The 19,304-nt window shown below is 44.7% G+C and overlaps 1 protein-coding gene across 2 annotated transcripts in view; it reads right to left on the minus strand.

Moving 5' to 3' along the window:
• RBM6 (RNA binding motif protein 6) overlaps positions 1 to 19,304 on the minus strand; it is a 57,521-nt gene that overhangs the window by 20,924 nt on the left and 17,293 nt on the right. For both annotated transcript variants that reach the window (XM_071439956.1, XM_071439955.1), the window contains exon 6: positions 14,341 to 14,414. In XM_071439956.1, coding sequence (XP_071296057.1) covers positions 14,341 to 14,414 — 74 coding nt within the window. The remainder of the gene's footprint in view (positions 1 to 14,340; positions 14,415 to 19,304) is intronic.

A 19,304-nucleotide genomic window follows, 5' to 3' on the forward strand; every position in this document is an offset into this window, starting at 1 on the left:
CCAAACTTTTCTTCTTGGCTACAACCCCAAAGCAGTGTAGGAGATGCCTCCACCACAAGTGAACCATTCTTCAGACCCCCTTTAGCAGCTGGCTCACGCACAAACCAAACACCACATCAACTAATTATTTCCTAATATTGTTTGTGGTCTGATTAAATGGAAAATATCTGTACCATGAACTGAAAGGTTCAGGTATCCGTCTCGCTGAGTAATAACCAAGCTGGAAGACTGGTTATGTGGTTCAACACAATAAAAATTAACTGAAAATACCATTTGTAAACAGATAAAAAGCTGCATATGAAGATTATGACAAAAGAATGCTTACGGGCAGCACAGTAAAGCAGTCACATTAAAATACCAGCACTAACCTTGTTTACATGATGTTAATTCAGCCCTCTTCTGCATATTTACTATAATTAGGATGGTTATTCAAAAATCAGTATACATCCGTCATTTAAAAATTATTTAAAATGATTAATGACAAGTGTTTATTGCCTTGGGAATGCTCAGACACTACCCCAGGAGGCAGTCTGGGAATGCAGTGGATGCCCCTGGTCCCAGCAGCACTTCCCAGAATAAAAAGCTCTTGCCATCCTCAGGGATGCACTGGATGGCACAGCACAGGAGACAAGGGGCTGACAGCACAAGCCAGGTTATCTAATTGGAACTGCAAATCAGAATGCATTCAGGTTCTGCTCCTATTTGAGTATGGATTAGAAATGCAGATTTAACAGCCCCCAACCACCACACAATGCAAGTTATGTAATGGCATCCTATTCCACTGGCATGCACCATGCAGAGGCTGAGTGGGAGCTGGCAAGGAGAGCACAGGGTTCTCTCCCTACACAGGATTCACCTTCAAATTAGGCAGGCAGGTAGGTGAGATCAAACATCAAAGGTCTCCCTAACTACCCCCAGCTGCTTGTGGAATTGAGGAAGCAGCAGCTTCTTGGGATGAAGCAGAGGGCAAACACCTGGGAGGGTAAGAGACTAGCTGGAAATATTTCAGAAGATCATCTCAGCCACAGAAACTGGCTTCTCATCCCGTTTTCCATATGCTGAAGTTTTTATCCCTGAATTCATCAGCAGCTGCTGTACAAGGGACTCAACTGCACAGAGCAACAGGCAGTACATGTGCTTACCTCTGACAAAAAGCAGATGACAAAAGCTGTGAACCCACAAACCACAATCCATCTGTAATTAAACAGTCAGAAAATGGAACGTGACATGGAGCTGAAGAAACAAGAGCAATCCAGGCTGCTGCAGGGTACTGCAGCAATCTGGCATTTCCTACAGCAAGAGAACTACAAGCAAATTCCTCATGAAGTGGGATTTTCCCCAAGGCTCTCAGCCTCCTTCTGGAGTTCTCAAACCAGTTGCAGCTCAGGGATTGCTTTTTATTGGCCTGATCTAGCAGTGCATCCAGCACTCTACTGCTGAGTGGCTGACAGCCAAGGCAGAAGATCCAAGATATACAGGGGGAAAGGATGGTTTGAAAAGTGGTGGATCCCTGAGGAATTGTTACATCACCAAATGGATCCAAACAACTTTGCTGTGCACTATTATTACAGATTTCCATCAAGGCTAACACTGAGATGACAACTGACAACATAAACACTGTGTTAGTGGTCACCCAAAGAGCAGGATATTTGGCTCTTGGGCATCAGAGATGCTACAGAGCTGAAGAGCACGTGGCATCACCTTGCAGCATTTAGCAGTAAGGCATTAATTTCAACAGTGATCCAAGGCTAACCAGCATGGCATGCTCAGGGCTCCTGGTCTTCAGGGTCAGGGGAGGCCTGAGAATGAGAGCCCAAAGCTGTCACCATCCATCCTGAGCTGACAGAACACTGCTTCAGGCACACCACTGGTGGGCACGTTAAACAAAACTGGCACTAACACAGAACTAGGCATTAGGAAGATAACTGAGAGAGTCCTAAACATTCAGTAGCTAAATGTAACAGATTAAGATGCTATATAAGGATTATTTTAACTCAGATAGCTCCTGGTACCTCTTTTTCAAAGTCCTTTTATTGGAAACCCATTACCCACTAGCACTGGGACCATCTCCCCTGCCCCACAGGCTTCCATGTCTACTTGCTCCCTCCTCAGGCCCCTTCCTGCCTGGTTATCCAGGCCATTTGTCCTTCAGCAGAAGGTGCCAGTCTGCATCCTTTAAGTATCTTATTTCCACAGACACCCCAGCTAGCCTGCTGAGACACCTCCAGTTTTCTTCCTACGGTTTCTAAATTCCCTGGATACCAGCCATCCCCTTTTTAAGCAAGTCCCAGTATCTTTCTAGAGCTCACCTCCCCCCACCGATATCCTTCTCGCAAATACACACAGAAATTGCTTTTCAGACTATGCCAGCTCTCTACATTTTAATGCTTGAATTTTGAACTCCAATTCAGTTCCAAGTTAGGACTCTCAAAGTGCTTATCTTTTAAACACAGCATTTGCTTTGCTTGTCAGCACTCTCAGCCCTGCTCTGAGAGCACCAGCATGGTGGGCACAGGCAAGCTCCCAATTACAGCTCCGGGAAGGATCACAGCGATGTGCCACAGCTGGGGAGAACACACAATGTGCTCAGCACCTCACGTGCTCAAGGGCCAGCTCTGGGCAGCAGGTGATATGAATAGCTGCTGCATTTCACCCTCTAAGTAGATTTCAACCTGTCTGAAAGTTTTCTTTGATCCAGTGAAGCCAAGTGGACTTTCACATGCCACTCAAGGCCCTAATGCATCTCCTCCTGGCTAATGCCAACCTCCAGCTTCCCTCACTCCTCTGAAGAGGGCATCTTTGCAGATCAGCTTATAGGATCACTGGGAAAAAAGTGGAAATTTTAAAATGAAAGCCTTTCCTTTACATCATTAAGGAGTCAGAAGATGATTTCTAGAGTCCACGCAGTGAGGATCGGGGGACAACAGCTCAAAGAAGGACAAGTTCTGTGCTCTGGTGTTACTGGCTGTGCTTCCACTCCACAGCTAAGAGAAGCATGGATGGTTAAGGCCATATAACAAGGTAAGTGTAGGAGACCATGCATGTGAGTTTCTTTAACAGCTGGACTTGACCTTATAGTTCTTTTCCAACCTCAATGATTCTAAGTCAAACACTCACTTTCATGCTCAGAAAACTATCAGTCAGGTTGAATCCTCTATTTGAAAAATATACCCAAACTATCAAAACTTAAGAGTATTTAAATATTTAGCATATTGAGTATCATTATTCAGATGGCTCTAGGGAAGGATCCACATGGCTCTGCCTCATCAATATTCCTTTACTTTTCATGGGCTACTGCATGGACAATGTTTGAACAACAGCTGCTTCACAGACCCCCTTCTCTCCCAAGACAGGGACTTCCCTCCTCTCTCCAAAATGCTGCTCTATTGCCTAGACATATTTCTCACTAGTTTTTTTTTTTTACATGGCCACCTTTTTCCTCAAAGGTAATCTCATCCCATCTCACTGTTAAACAATATAAAGCTTAAGCACATTAGCACAATGCACTAATCCAGTCCAGGACCTTCCTGTGCACCTCCCTCAGGGATACTTTACAATTAGCAATGGCCAAAAGGAAGCTAGGAAACAATGAGGAAACACCCAGCACCTTAATCATAGGTTTGAAGTACAAATATCAAAACCCTAAAGAGCAATTCCAATGCAAAATCATGGTGGAAAAAAAGTTAGGCTGTAAAGCTCTGCCTTAAAGGGGCAAATTTATTGCTAGACAATTTAATTAAGCATTTGAAGACCCCACACAGAAACAACACATGTTCTTCCAGTGGAGCATGTACCTATGGGATTGCACACCAATTCCAACACCTGCACAGGGAACAGAACTCAGGGTGTTCTGTGCAGCAGCAAACATTTGCTAAGAACACAGCAACTGTGATGGGGAAGGGTGTGCTCCAGAGGCTCCTCCAGACACGCCTCCAAACTCCATTCTTAGGCACTCAGAGCCCCCCCTGGCAGTGCCTTCTCTGCAGCCCAGGCAAGCTCCCTGCAGGACAGTCCCTCCGCTGAAAGGAAAGGACCCAAAAACCCTGGGAAGAGGAAGTATCTCTGAAGAAAAGAGGGTTTTATCCTTGGAGACATAATTTCTGAGTATTCCTAGATTCCCAGTTAATGACAAAAGTGTGTGTCCGATACTGCCTCCCTCAAGATAAGAGCCCTGCCATTTGCCACCAGCAGTGCAACACTTACCTGTGTCATCTTAATGATGATTCCCAGCACACCACTGTGACCTTGATGTGGCCTGTCCAAAAGCCATATCCAGATCCTTAATGCTCACACCTGGACAGAACATCAAGGCAGCTGGCCCACCTTCAGGCTGGCACCTGTACAGATTTCTGTGTCTGAGCAGATGCTGCCTCCCGAGAGCTCTTCTTAGGAGCTGATTTGGAAAACAGCTGCTTTAACCTCTTGGCTCAGTATTTGCCAAGAAACCTGACACAGCATGAAAACAGTTATCCAAGCCCTTTGGAGGGAAATGATTATTCCCTGCCAGCATGGCTTGGGTGCAATGTAACACTAGTGGGTGTCATAGTTCCCTATGGGACCCAGCACCTCTTCCTTTTTCAGGGCACTGAGGTTTAAGAGGTTCATTCAGGCAACTGCACTGCACAAAGTCCAGAGGAAAATTCAGATAATTCCTTCCTGGTCAGTTCCACATGAACCAGGCCCAGAACAACAGCTTGTCAGGGGAAAAAAATCCAAACCATCTCAGCACTCCTCTCCAGTAATATCACAGGTTGGGAAGAATCATTCAGGCTTTCAAAACCTTAGGGCTATAAACAGTAAAACACCTTAGTCATCATATCATTAATGTACAGCTTTGCACCGTGAGAAAGCTTCTTAGTGAGACTTCTCAACCTGGTATTAAGTGTATGAAAATATATCTTGGGATTCTTAAGACTTAAAATTACTTTCTCTGTTAACTCTGCTCCTGAGATCCTTGATGGAAAAGTACATCAAATGTTTGCTTGGGCTTTAAATGCCATCCTGGCTCAAATCTGGTTCATGAAGCCCATCTGAATATTGCTAATTTCCTTGTTAGACATGGACTGTACATCACAAAAAATGAAGATTTCCCCTGTTGTCTATGAAAATGGGAGAAAATTACTTTCATTCTCTTGTTCTAAAGACAGAGTTTTAAATACTTAAATCTTATGTTTACAGCTTTATAGCTTTGACCCTCATTAAAAATGTAATTCCTTACATGATAGACTTGATTTTAGACCCCTGTCCTTCAGAAGCTGTTTGTTCATCCTGTGGAAAGCATAACTAACTGAACTTATAGGTGGCCTGAAGAGATGGAGATGCAGGAGGCATGTTGTTGGATGCAACATCTGGTGGCTGTCAACACATACACACAGTGCAAGAGCACCACAAAATAAACCTTCAGGCAGACTGCTCCTTTACATCTGATAGCTTTTGTTCTGCAGAAGCCAGGAAGAACTTTCCACCTCCGTCCTACATCTCCTTGTACAAAACAGCTCCAAGATTTTCCCACACAACCCTCTTCTGGCAGCAATTGTAGCCAGGATTCAGTAAGTTGGTCACACAGTGCTATTGAGGACCTGTCAGTGGCTGTCCCATTCACAGATTCCCTCATATGATGGAAGAATAAATTCTCCCCCTTATGTGAGAGGACTGGGGAAGTTGGTGCCTTTCCTCAGCAGTGCACAGGGATTTTGCCTGCCAGCACTCTCATTGCTCTTCCCCCTCCTGTGTTTCCTGGTCCTGCACAGATGCAGAATGACAGCAAAACTCCTGATCTCTGATCTTGTAGCACACAGTGTTTCTTGTGCTCTCTGTAGGTATTAAAGCTTTAATAAGAGTCTAGAAGGTGCCCTGTGGCTAGCAGGGGAATGGGGTGGATAATAACTCTGTGTCCTCCTGTGTTAAATACCTGTTTCCTTGTTGCCTGTGATTGATGGATAATGACACAATAGCCCATTTAGGCGTGCCACCCCCATTTTCCACTGTAATAATTTCATTTCTAGACAAGAACATTAACAACCCAGTTACAGTCGAATGGAAACAGAAATTCACAAATAAAAGTTGCTGACTGCTAGAGCTTTGATCTTCCATCTTCAAACTTGAATCTGAATTTAATATTTTACTCGCATGAGTCTCACAACCAGAGCAGAAAACAGCAAAATGCAATGTACTCCTTTGGAATGAACCCCAATTCCAGACAGCCAAACTTCCATTATTTAAACTGAAAAGGTCCTATACAAACTCAGCTGGGAAGAAAACAGAATAAAATCTACATCTGAAGGGAATTCCAGCTCTCTCTCACTATCAAAACCCTAGATACATGATTTCTACAGAAGGGCAGGCAGACCATTTCTTTGAAGAGAAGGAAACAGTGGTTCTGCCTTCTTCCTTAACCCCAGGAAGCGTGCAGTTCAACATTTTTTTCCACCTCTGGAGTCAACATTTTACCTTCCTGTTCCAGCAATCCAACACCAGCAGTGCATCAAATAATGGAAAAGCAATCGCTGCTAAGATAGCACAAAAGCATGAACGAACAGTTCTGAGGCTGAAGCTCACAACAACGACTCATCAAATGAAAACTGCAACATTTTGGTGTGCTCCCACTTATCAAAACAGTCCAGATGGAGTCCTAGCATTATAATCTGGCTCATATGCTTGTAAAACATATCTGGTGTTCCCCTCGACATTGCTGGAATTAGGCTGAGGACTCATTGGACTCAGCCCAACAATTTCTGTCACCTCGTTCTCAGTGACGGGTCCTGTGCAAACCATTATGGCAAAACCGTGATAGGAAATGGTCTCACTCTGGAAATGAAAGTTGTGGTGCATTCACTGAGATGTCTTGATTCATGACTGAACCAGTCCAGACATTTCCCTCTCACTGACTGCTCATCTCCCTTAAGACTCTTCAGTGGTATCATCAGCACCGTCCACTTCTAAGAGTACAGAGGGAATTTCTGAGAGTGCAGCTGCAGCTTGGTTAGTCACCAGCTTACTTAGAGGATGACTTCAAAAGCATCAAAGCAAATTAGTGGCATGAGTCCTACTACTTTCATATAGGAGCTTGATCAAGGGATTTTACAACCTAATCCAAAATCCCCTTCTGACCATATACACAATCAACTGCAGCACCACAGTCTGTCCTACACCTGATTTACCGTGTTCCTTTGAAGTACTCTGAGGCTACGAGGCACACACCTTCCAATTGGTTACACAGGGATATATTTAAAGTTTCTACAGATCTTCACAGAAAATCAACTAATGATGAATGCAAACTCAATTAAAAAACATACAGTCTGTGAGAAAGAGCAGCCAGCAGTAAACCACGGCTCTGTTTTAAGGTGAAACTGCACCTATAGGTAGCATACACAGCATAATCTATGACTAAGATTTCCCCACTGGCACACCATTATTCCATTAACACATTAGGAGGAGAGGACCTGACAGCTACAGAGACAGGGTGCCATCTGTATCCTGCCCATGCATCCAAAGATTACTTCAAATCTTTCCTAGCTCAAGGCAAGATCTCACCTAGAAACGAATTCAAAGGATGAGTGTTCCAGATGCCTCATCACTCAGGAAAATGCTCTGTGTACTGAAAATGACCAAACCAAAGCTATTTCTTAAGGAATGCTCTGCCAATGAGTCCTCTACAACACAACTTTAGCCCTATGGAAGGGGCAGAGGCAGACTGACCCATGGTACACGCTGCACTTTGCATGCAGAACCTTTCAAGTACCCTCATTTCTACAACACCAGTGCTGGGCATGACCAAAGGTCCCGCTGTCCCATGGTGGTTCCTCACTCTGAGCCACCAGTGCAGGGAATATCCAACCTTTTCCTGCCCAGCAGCTGTGAGTGATGCAGCACAAGTACTGATATATCAGATCACACAGCCAATCAACCAGAGAGGACTGGACACCTGTCTTGTCAATCACTCACAGATCAAGTTATTGAAACAAATTTCAGGAAATCACAATTATTCCCTCCAGCTCCTGGCATTGTAAACAGAACATCTAATCCAACAGAGAACAACTTGATTACCAAGGCATTTATAATCTATAGGGAAAGAATGGTTATTTCAGAGTTACACCATCACACAGATTTGTTAATGTCAATGGGCAAAAAATTGCAACAGACCCATCACCAGAACAGAAATGCAGGGACCAGGAGGGAGAGCAGTTTCATTTTAGAGAAGGGTAGGGAGTGATGCTTTATGTGAAACAACCTATTTATATAGCAGCCCAAGCCAACCTCAGCACACAGAATAGATAATTCTGTAATATACAGCAATATTGGAGTCCTGAGATAACCCTGCTGGGCCACACATCCCCAGCAGCAATCAGAGATACTGAGGAAGTCCCATTTAAGCATGTGCTGCATGCTCCAGCCAGCTCACCCAGAAGCTGTCTTCTGGGACAATCCCATTGCAGAGCAGCAGTTCAGCAGCAGCAAACACACACAGTCCCACCACATGGGTAAGGTGAGGCTGAAGGAAAAAGGAGGACAGGATTTTGGAATACGAGCAGGGAGGTGGAGGGACATGGCAAGCTGGGAATCACACAAGTAGAGCAAGAAGATGCAGCTTCACAACTCTTCTAGTGAAAAGTGAACTTATTTTAAAACACATTGGATAGCATGGTTTGCTTCTTGAGGCAAGGCAGGACAGAGCTGCCAAGAAGGAGGTTGTAGTTTTTTTATCTGGGAAGGGCTGGAGAAAACACATTGATGGGAAGCTACTATTGGCTGAAAGGAAGAGTGTGTGAAGTCTCTGGCAGAAGATCTCTTACAACCTTCTGTGCCAAAGGAAGAGGGACTAAGAGGATTCACACGGCTTGGAGAGCTGAGATGACAGAAGATGTTGAGAAGACAGAAGAGAAAAAGGTCCAGAGAAATATTTTTGGTACTTTTTGGCAGTTACATTTTACAACAAAAGCCACCCTTCTCTGCACATGGAAGGTCCCTGCAGCACGCAGAGATTAAGCCAGTCCTTCCAAACAGGCAGTGCATTTATCACAGCTTCATTGCAGGATACACACATGGACACCCACGCACCCAGCCCTGTCACAGGTCACTGCAGGCAGATCCAACTGCTTATTCACAGTCAAGTGCCTGCCCAGCTGCAGGAGCTCCCCACTGCAGGCATCCATACTCATCTCCAAAGCTGACAACTCCAGTTAAATGCTGGTACAATGCAGTGATTAGTGAGACACGAGAGGGAATGAAAAAATGATTGACTCAACATGTCAAGCCTCTGTGATGTAAGCCCAGGGTGAACTCATGACAAGGTCACACACTGAATCAGATACAAAAAAAACCCAAATCAGCTCTGCTGCCTGGAAATCCACTCATCCACTAGCCTGTGGAGAGAACTTTCCATAGGTCAGGTGGCTCATTAAAATTCCTCCACAATGTACATGTTTCCCAAACCATTGGGATGTTTACAGAAGAAACTGCCGAGGTATACAAGCCTTTCCCTCACTCAAAGTGGAAGACTTCAAAAGCAGATTTCTAGAAATCCACATTCAAAAGCAGGACAGGCTTCGTGGGGGTGAGGGAGAGGAGGGGAAAAGGAGGTGCTAATGACACAACCTGAGCAAAATCCACACATCTGATATGCAACAAGAAAAGCAGAATATAAGGCCACCTGTGGATACAAGGAGAACAGATCAAAAGCAAGGCCATCTCTAGCACCCTTAGCCTAACACACAAATGGATTTCAGTGTATTTGTGGACATGCCACCACCACCCTCAACTGCAGGTTAAAGCTAAAGAGACAGAGTGACATTGTCAAGTGAATAAATGATGGATACCAGACAGCCCGTGAAAATGCATTTGAGGCAGGTGTCATCTTCCATTACAGCGGGAACCTGGCAGACTCTAGAAAAAAAAATTCTACACTCCACAATTAGGCCCATTCTACCAAAAGGAAAGCAATTAGTTTTGATGCTTGGACACACATTTTCTTTTACAAATAGCAACACACTCCCTGTACCACAGGCTTCAATAAATACCCCAAGGTTACAGGTCACAGGAGAAGTTCCATGCTCAGGATAAGCACAGGCTCCTTCCTTATTTAATTGGGAAGCCACACAGAATTGTGGCTTGTTACTGCAAATGTTTTCAGGACAGAAAGTCCTAAGCTTTGCCTGCTTGTCACAGCATCTTGTGGATTTTAACACCAACAGCTACAGTGAAAAGCCTGTGAAATATGATCTGCACCAGAAACTCTGTTCACACAGAATACAGAAAGGCCCTGCAGTGAATGGATACAGGAAAACAGGCTCAGAGCAGGAGAAACACACAGTTGATATTTCTAGTTGCACAGGAGTGGGACATGCTCGAGTGAGCACCCACCAAATCCAGTAAGAATCCCTCTTACTCTCTCCAGTAAAAAACAAGCAGGGAGTGGAGACATTGGCGTGCTCAGGAAGCTGAACCAGGACAGCACTGCAGAGACACTGCTCTGACAAGTACCGGCCTCAGTGTAGAAAGGCACAAGAGCAAGTCTTGAACAACCACTCCAGCACGTGCCTGGAGACCTGCACAATAATGTACAGTGTATGCATTTTTAAAAGTTCATGCTATACCTCTCCTCTTGCCCTCTTTCTTAAGAAACAGGAGGAAAGGATTACAAAGTTGTTAGTTACTAGCAACAAGCTAGGAAATATTCATGCAGCCAGTGTTGCTAAGTTTGAGGCCTGAGCGGATTTGGAGACAATGCTACAGAGTCAGTTGAGACAAACCATTTTCTCCTGAGCTCAAAAAAAACCTCCTTGCTTCCATATGTATAACAACCAATTCCATTTCAGTGAAAACACTCAGAGAATTAAAATATGCAAGCAGCAGAGACAAGCTCCTTCCATTTCTGCTCCTCCTGCCTTTATGACACACAACAGTACAAAGCGTACTTCATTTCCCACCTGATTTTCTCACACCAAGTAACATGCTTGTTATGTCTGTTCTTTTCTACACATGAAGGAGGAATGCAAAAAGATCCCATGCCTATGGCCAAGTGCAGCCATGGGATGTTTTCCCAAAGCTGCTTCCAAGAAGCCAACCTGGTGCCCTCAGACAGGAACACTACCACACCAGGGGCGACGCCAAAGAAACGCCAAATGCCACATCCCACCCTTTCAAAAATGAGAATAAGGGAGGGAAAATTATTTATCAAAAATCATGCAACTTAGCAGACAGAAACCTCCATTTTCCATTCAAAATAACTTTCTCCCCAACAGAAAAGCAGCTCATCACAGACAGAAAAGGTCTCACACAACTCTAGTGACAGCCACTGTGAAACAAAAGGCCACCAGGAGCATCACCAACCACGAGGCTGCTATAAGGGCTGGATCAAGGCTCTGCACAACAAATCAACAGCTCATCTGCCCTGCCAGGGCAGAGCCCCCACAAAGACAGTGGGAGAGGCAGCACCTGGCACCTCACTCATCCAGCCCTGTGCCCAGCACCTCCACGCTGGGAATAACAGCAACCTTCCATGCATATTAGGTGGGACCTTGGCACTGGAATAAGTTGCCAATGCAACAAGCAACGAGTTAAAGCAATTAATAAGGCATCTGTTGTCATTACTTTAGCTGAGGCAGTTAATAACATGGAATGAAACTCTCCTGCAAAATCAGGGCAACACAGAATATGGGTGTTTCCTTATCACAATGTATGTAACAGAAAAGCCCCCTCAAATCTCAGCAGTCACGTATACATGCTAAGATTTACTGAATGGAGGGAGTTGAACCTGGTAAATCTGTAGTTTGCAAGTCTGGCAATGATCTTAAGTGGGTGCTGGTGTGTGTTGAGTAAAACAAAAGGATTTCACAGTATCAGAATGATACAATATAGAGATGTAGCAAATTGTTCTTCAGGCAGGGGCAGTTCAACGGCATCAAAAATGTTGGTTTTGCACAAGCTATTTATTCCCAGCCTCTAGATGCCTGAGAAAGAGGCAGGTTGACTAGTGAGGGACCAGCATGTCACTTGCTATTTATGCTCTCACAAGTAACTGAATTTGACAGGGACAGTTGATAACCTTCTGAAAATAACTGAACTATCAAAGAATCTGTGTCTTAGCTAACACAGATTTTTGGTTTTGCAGCTTGCAAAAATGCAGACTCTCAGTCTAAGGAGATGATCTTGGCAACTCTACCCTGGAAGTCATTGAAGTGGAATATCTATTCTCTAGGGAGAACTCATAACTCCCTTTCTGAAGATCTCTATTTGTCTCTTACTGAGAATTTTAAAGTCACCTATTTCCTTTGCAGTATCTCAGGTACAAATACTGCTAGGTTGTTGTTTTTTTTTTTAATTAGGTAATTAGAAGGGCTCTTTTTCATGTTCAATCAAAAGCAGATTAGTCAAGTTAACCTATGTGGGGCAATCCAGAAATTACAGCTCTCCTGATCAAATGCATGTAGCTTGGGTCATCCCAAACCCCACATTTCCAACTTCTCTAATTACTAACACCTGTAGGTCTACTAAAACATGATGAAGATTGGCATATGGAAGCTTGGGAGAGGATCCCTTCCAAGCACTCCATCTTTCAGCATTCATCTGCACACACACAGAGCCAGGTAGCAGGAAGAAAACTGGAAGACTGTCATACCCTGTTTTTAGCATATACCAGGTGTCTAAGGCTGGGACCTCAACTCCTGTCATTAGCAGGGAAGGGAAGCACAGGAAAGCATTCCCCAGCCTGAACGGCTGCTGCAACTGATGCTGGGAAGGTCAGTGTAAGCAGCAGTGGAACACCAGCCAGAGCTTCATCCCATGCATGTGTGTGCAGTGATTTACTGGGCACCTGCAGGCACTCAGTTCAGTTTAAGGATTGGTGCCTACAGGCTCTCTGCTGTAGCAATGGACCAAACCTGATCAAGTTAGAACACCTGCCCAATTCTATATACTCCAAATGGGAGAAAGGGCAGAGCAGGTATCAACAATCAGAAAAAGAGGGATTCCAAAATTCCCAGATACTTGGGAATTACTCTTGCATAGGAAGTTATTTCATTTGAGCAGAATGGTGGAGAGAATATGGAGAGGCATTCAGTTAAAAGCAGTGTCATCTATAATTATAGATTCCCCAGTGACAACAAAATAAATTGGGAATTGTAGAAACACTGAAGGGAAAATAAAAGTTGTCACTGATGGTAAAAGTAATAATTAATTCTGGAGCCTTCTCTCTCTCTGCTCCTCACCACCACCTCGGTGGGAATGTGCCAGGCTCTTTCCCAGCAACAGAATTATTTCTGTAAAACATTTTTGTAAGTTGCAATACCTCTGTAACTGAAAATAGAGGCAAATGCGAGCGCTTAGTGGGACCTTTGAAACCCCAGCTGTGAAGACTCATTAACTGTAAGTACATTTTTGCAGATGCACAGCTCTGAATCTGACTCATAACTCTCCTCCCATGACAGCAAGACCCAGGATTCAGGTAAAAAGGCTTAAGATAATTGATATGGATCCTTACTCAGGCAAATTAGGAGGAAGAAAGCAGCAAAGAGGAGACTTAAGGGATATGGTGAAGGAAGGGGGGTCAGAAGTTGGCTCTGTTGAGGGATCCATCATTTGCAGTTTCAAGGCACAAGGAGGGCAGTATGAGATGGGAATCTATGTTTTATCTAATAAATTTTATGCATCTCACTCTTGTATAGGAGAAAACAGCTCTAGTTTCAAATACCAGGTCAGAGTAAAGGCCCCTCTTGATAGTTACTAGGGATTTCAGTTATTTTGTCCTTTCAAGGGCTGGAAATGTTCAGGTTTACCAGGCTCAACTGCACATGAGGGTACTCCTTGTGTCTGCAGCTCTGGGTTGCTAAAGGACAGGATAGACGTGGGGGAGATGCACAATGAAGCATCTCTCCTACACATTAGGCATATGGCAAAGTGGAGCACTCGAGTCCCAGCTGACTCAGAGCTGCACACGAGGGTATGCACCTACAGTCACATGTGTGTGTGTGTGTGTGTGTGTGCACCAACAGCCGGGGGAAGCGTTTACTGCCAGCACAGCTCTTCCCAACTGCATTCCAGTGAGCACAAAAACAGCAGGGTCAAAACCTGCAGTAGGAGTCTGTCAGCCACCAGCCTCTGACTGAGCCAGCGTGCTGACACACACCAGGGAGGAGGGCAGACCACTTGGTGTCCAGCAGCTCTTTCCTGCTGGCATTTCTAAGCCTGATACAAGATTCCGGTAACAACAACATTTAAACCGCACTGTTGTGTATTATACAAGAACAGATCTTCCTTCACAAAAACCTCATTGGCTTTCCACCACCCCACCAAAAAAAAAAAATTTAAAATCTTCTAGCAGCATTGACCGAATTGTAAAGCAACCTGGTTGGCTTCCATGCATCCGATGGCCTCTTCCAAGAGTGAAAACTCCACGCAGACATAGCCATAGTCGTAACCTGGGGACAGCATTTAAATACAGACGGGAGTCATGTTAGTGCCTTGTCATACAGAAAGCCACATTAAATCATCAATTTCCCTTTCCCTCCAATGACAAGCCCTCTAACCACCACCCCTCTACCTCAGAATGAAAAAGAAAGAAACCAGGGACTAGCTGGATGATGATTAACTGTGCAGTTTACCATGAACATTAATAGTAGTGTTCCCACTTTCCCTTACACAACCCAGTGACAGTCACACCCTTTCTTAGGGCAAGAAATAATTGCTTTGCTGTTTGTTTTTTCTAAGTCATAGTGACTTTCCATTGCCAGTTTCACATGTTGTGCTACCTTGGAGGCAGCACTCTCCAAAGTAAGTGTTGATAAATCATTTCCAAGTACCTTGCTGAAGATATATTTCACAGGAATAGCCAGCATTTTAATTGGGCAATATTTCAGAAAGAACTAACACAATTCCTTTGCCTTTGCTATTTTTCTTTCAACACCTGCTTACTTTTTGAAGTCCAATCCCTTGCACTATGAAAAAGTGCAGCTGAACAGGAACGAGAACTCCAACTTCCTCATTTTGGTATAGATATCACTGCACACATAAGAGGGTGTGGGAACTTTAAGTTTAGATTCAGGAAACTATAGAGCCTTTACTCTTCTCACTCCTTGGAAAGCTGTCATCTCCATCACTGCAGAAGGGATCCACTGATTTAATTGTATACTCCAGCTACCTGCACTGAAATATTGTGTCCCAAAGTGCAGGGTGAACACTACAGAATCTAAGACCAACTCAAGATCCATCCCTGACGTTGAAACTATCTTCTAGAACTGCAAGGCTGAGGAACAACCTAAAGTCACAACCTCACCCTTCATGTGTCAAGGCCACCACACTCCAAAACAGCACTTTCCAGATGATCATGGGCAGAGATGATCCTACATGAGCATAAGCAGTGACAGGGCTTGGCTCCCTCCTCCTGCTGCTCTTTTGGCTGGTTTGGAACGAGAGGAAGGCTGGTCTGCAAGTGATTCGTGCCACTTTAGGCACCTAGCTGTCCTGGTGAGGAATTCTCTTGCCTTCTACTAAAGATGCACATCTCTACTCCAGTTATTTTCAACCCAGGTGTGTATCTGGTTCCTACTGCTTCAGCCCCTCACCTTCCATGAAAAGGTAATTCCATGCATGCTTCTCCCAGGCAAGGCATTCCAGCCTCCTGGGAAACAGTCCCCATCTCCCTCAAGCCTCTGCCTAAGAACATTTGCTGCACTCCCTAGTTTTTCCTTCTCTCTCACTTTACCATCTTTGTACTTTACCACATCAAAGACCAGACCACACAAAATTATTTCATCATCAAGCCCTACTGATTTTTTTATCTTTTTCTTTTATTCTGGGAGCTCTTTGCATGCTGTTCTAACAACACAATCCTGACTTTGTACCTTTGCCTCTAATAACAAGACTCCAATTTGAATCTAGCACCTCTCCCACCTCATAGAGGAATTTATTCCCTTTTCCCATATTATTTTAGTCAATATAATTATGCTAAATGGAAATTTATCAATCTGTGTGTTGTTCAGCTCAGTGGAAGATGCGGTCCAGCAGCACAACATCTGTGGTGGAAGGCAGCTAAAGGCACTTAACACTCGTACATCAAGTGGGCACCTGGAACTAGAGGTGTGGTTTCAGCTGGCAGAATTGACAGAACCAAATTGATTCAGCTGTTCTCACAGCATCCATTCTGCTCTGCAGTACAGCCACACCGGATCACATTTTGAAAATGAAGGAGTTCTCCTCTCTGCAGAAGGCAGCTGCTCTCCAGAAGCAGTGCTGCCCCTTGCTGGGAGACTGCTCTGCATTCCAGGCAGTCACCTCTGCTACTCCCTGCACAGTGCGCAGCCTCACGTGGTACATTTTAAAGCCTTACTCAAATTCAGAATTCTCAAGTCGCTTCTTTCCCTTCTGTTTAGAGAAGAGCTACATGAATGATATTTGTCAGCCCATAAGGCTCCTGGTTCCCCTTCAGAGAGGATTTTTGAAAGCTTGCTGTAATCAGCAAGGCAAGATCAGAGCACTATCTTACTTCTATGTGTAGGAGACCTCATGAGAAACACAAAGCAAGATTGCAGAAGTTTTCATTCTATTTGCTCTGCAATAAGAGGACATTTACATCCCAGTCCTCATGAAGGGAATGAGCAGTTTAGACATGGATGTAATCCAGCATGACACAAATGAGAGTGCAAGGCTGAATGTTATACAGAGACACAAAAGCTCAGACGCTTGGAGGGATGTACGCCAGAGGATCATTCCAAGCATTACATGGAGACAGTTAAGGAGAAGCCCAGCACATTTCTCCTTCTGCACTTTCCCCTCCTCTGCTCTCCCCCACCGAACTCACAAACATAGCAGCAATAACATGTACAAAAACAATAACCATGGGCCCCATATCCTGCCAAAATGCAGCTCCAGGCCAGACGTTCAGCTCTTGTGGTCGGCTCGCAGAGGGACGCAGCGTTCTGGAATTCACTACGAGCTGTCCTTGCACAGACAGCACCACAGTGGTGATGCAAGAAGAGAGCAGCCTGGAGCCACTTGCTGAAAACCACTGCTGAAGACGTGTGGGGGCTTGACACTTTTCCCCTCCTCCAGATCCAGAGCTTTGCATGGATCTGACAAGCACACTCAGGATGTGAGAACTACGGAGTAACATCAGCCTTGGGCGGCACGCCACCCCTGCTCTGCCCCCCTAACCCCAGCTCCTCCACAGCATCCTTCCATTTTAGGCCATGGCAGGGAGGCAACTGAAATGGAAGCCTGTGGAACAATGGCACCACATCTTCAAAAAGCAATGGCTGCTGATTTTTCCACCATCTGCAACAATCACATTACCCAGAGGACAACATTTGAAACAAAACCAAGTGGCTCAAGGCTGGTTCTTAAGCGGGAGCAACTACAGAGGCTCCTACCACCAACTGTTGCTGTGCCTCTTCCCTGCTTCCTCCATAGGGCTGGTTCAGCTCTGTGTAGCAGCTGCTGAACTTGGATATTTTTGTTTCCGAAGCCTTCACAGAGTTTGCCTGTCAGAATGCCAACAATTTAGGTGCTGTTACCAGAAGCAGGGCATGGGATTTTGACAGAGGAACAAGGCCAGGCACCCAATGGCAGGAACTGGTTGCACAGGCATCCCAAGGTAAGCAGTGCTCCTCTGTGAGTGAGAGCTCTTGGACACCCTCTGGTATTTTTCAGGCCATAGAAGTAAAACCAAAGCAATCAAACCAGCAAAGCAAAACCACTGCCAAAGAACAGTGGGATTTTTGACTCAAAGAGGCCTAACTTCACAGGCAAGGTTTCACATGAAGATATAAATCCTGGCCTCTTCACCTATTGATCAGTACAATACTACAGTTTCAGGATGCACAAGAAATTAAAATGGAGTAATGATTTGTAGAAGTATATATGAGCAACATAAACTCTGTCAAAAAGGAAAGAAATCGGGGTGGTATTTCCCCCACACAATCTCTGAGCACGCTGCAGCACAGCTACACTGTCCAAATTATTTTTCCAACAGGAACACTTGAACTTGCCCAGATTTTGGCCCTAGCACAGCCATAAAACACTCATGTCCTCATCTCCCCCTATGTTTTAGGTCAACTGTGTAAAAGGACTCTTGTACCTTATTTAGCTACTTCCTTTCAGCTGTGCAAGTCTACAGTACCACAGGCTGTGTACGACAGATGAAATCAGAATGCAAGGAGAGGGTGCACATAGATTGCAGAGGACTTCTGCTTTCCCTTAAGTGCTTCTATGTATACACAATCCTTTACGGATGCTCCCAAAGCATGCTCGGCTGTCTTCTGCACTGAAAATGGCACAAATGCTTAATACTTAGGAGTAGGGACACATTTAGAGCTCCAGGAAGCTGCTCTGCGAGCATTGGAATAAGGAACATTCTGCCTCTGAAACAGACGTGTCTTAGCAAAGTGAATTTTGACAGCAAATGGAGGGTCCCTGCTAGCATGCAATAGTTTGGCTAAAAATCCTGAAAGCCTGCCTTAAAATTACTGTTCTTTGGCTTCAGATATAGAGATCAAAGACTTGAGATTTAAAATAAGTCTTGTCTCTATACAGACACAGTTTCTACTGAACAACTGACACATAGTAATGTGTTACTTCACCATAGTTTGTTATATCAAAGATCTAAATAAAGGAAAACCATAATGTTGTTCTCATAGAGGCTGTAAGCAGTGTGAAGACAAAAAAAATATCTCCGGAGTTTTAGAAGACCAAATGAAAAGATCCTGTAGTGACAGCAGCCCTGTCTGTGCCAAAGCAAAGATAGTTTTGGAAAGAAGGCAGGATGGCAACATGACAAAGGCAGCCAATCCAAGAGGCAACCCAGCTTCTTGATCCTAGGAATGAGTGCAGTCAGTCGTGCTCCTGCATGGCCCCAGCAAGCTGAGGGCATTAGGTCACCTCACATCCATGGGGAGCCACCACCTGCCTTTGCAAAAACAACTGTGGCAAACCCCCAGCTGCTCTGGTGCAACACAAAGATGTTCCTTCTCCTCTGGGACAAGAAGAGGTCTCCCATTAAAGTAACTCCATGTAACAGCTCACCAAAGGACACTACAGTACCTTGGGCAGCTGGGCCACCTGCCAGCGTGGTGGAGGTCCCTGCATCTGCCAGGTGGGCCAAGCAGCCTCAAGGCAGATGGATGCAATGCAGTCTCCTAGGCAGAGAGCTTCCCCACCATCACTACAACACTTGACTTGTGTTTTTTCCCCTAGGATATGAGACAACTACCACAGAAGAAAAGCATTTGCAGTTCTGGAGACTTCTGGGATTCAGAGAGATGGCACATTAAAGCAGAGCCATGGCCAGCAGCTGAAGCAGGAGATTCTTGCTGCTT

This window comes from Agelaius tricolor, unplaced genomic scaffold, assembly GCF_023055355.1.
Source record: "Agelaius tricolor isolate 1412-34295 unplaced genomic scaffold, bAgeTri1.0.p SCAF_14, whole genome shotgun sequence".
Lineage (NCBI taxonomy): Eukaryota > Metazoa > Chordata > Aves > Passeriformes > Icteridae > Agelaius > Agelaius tricolor.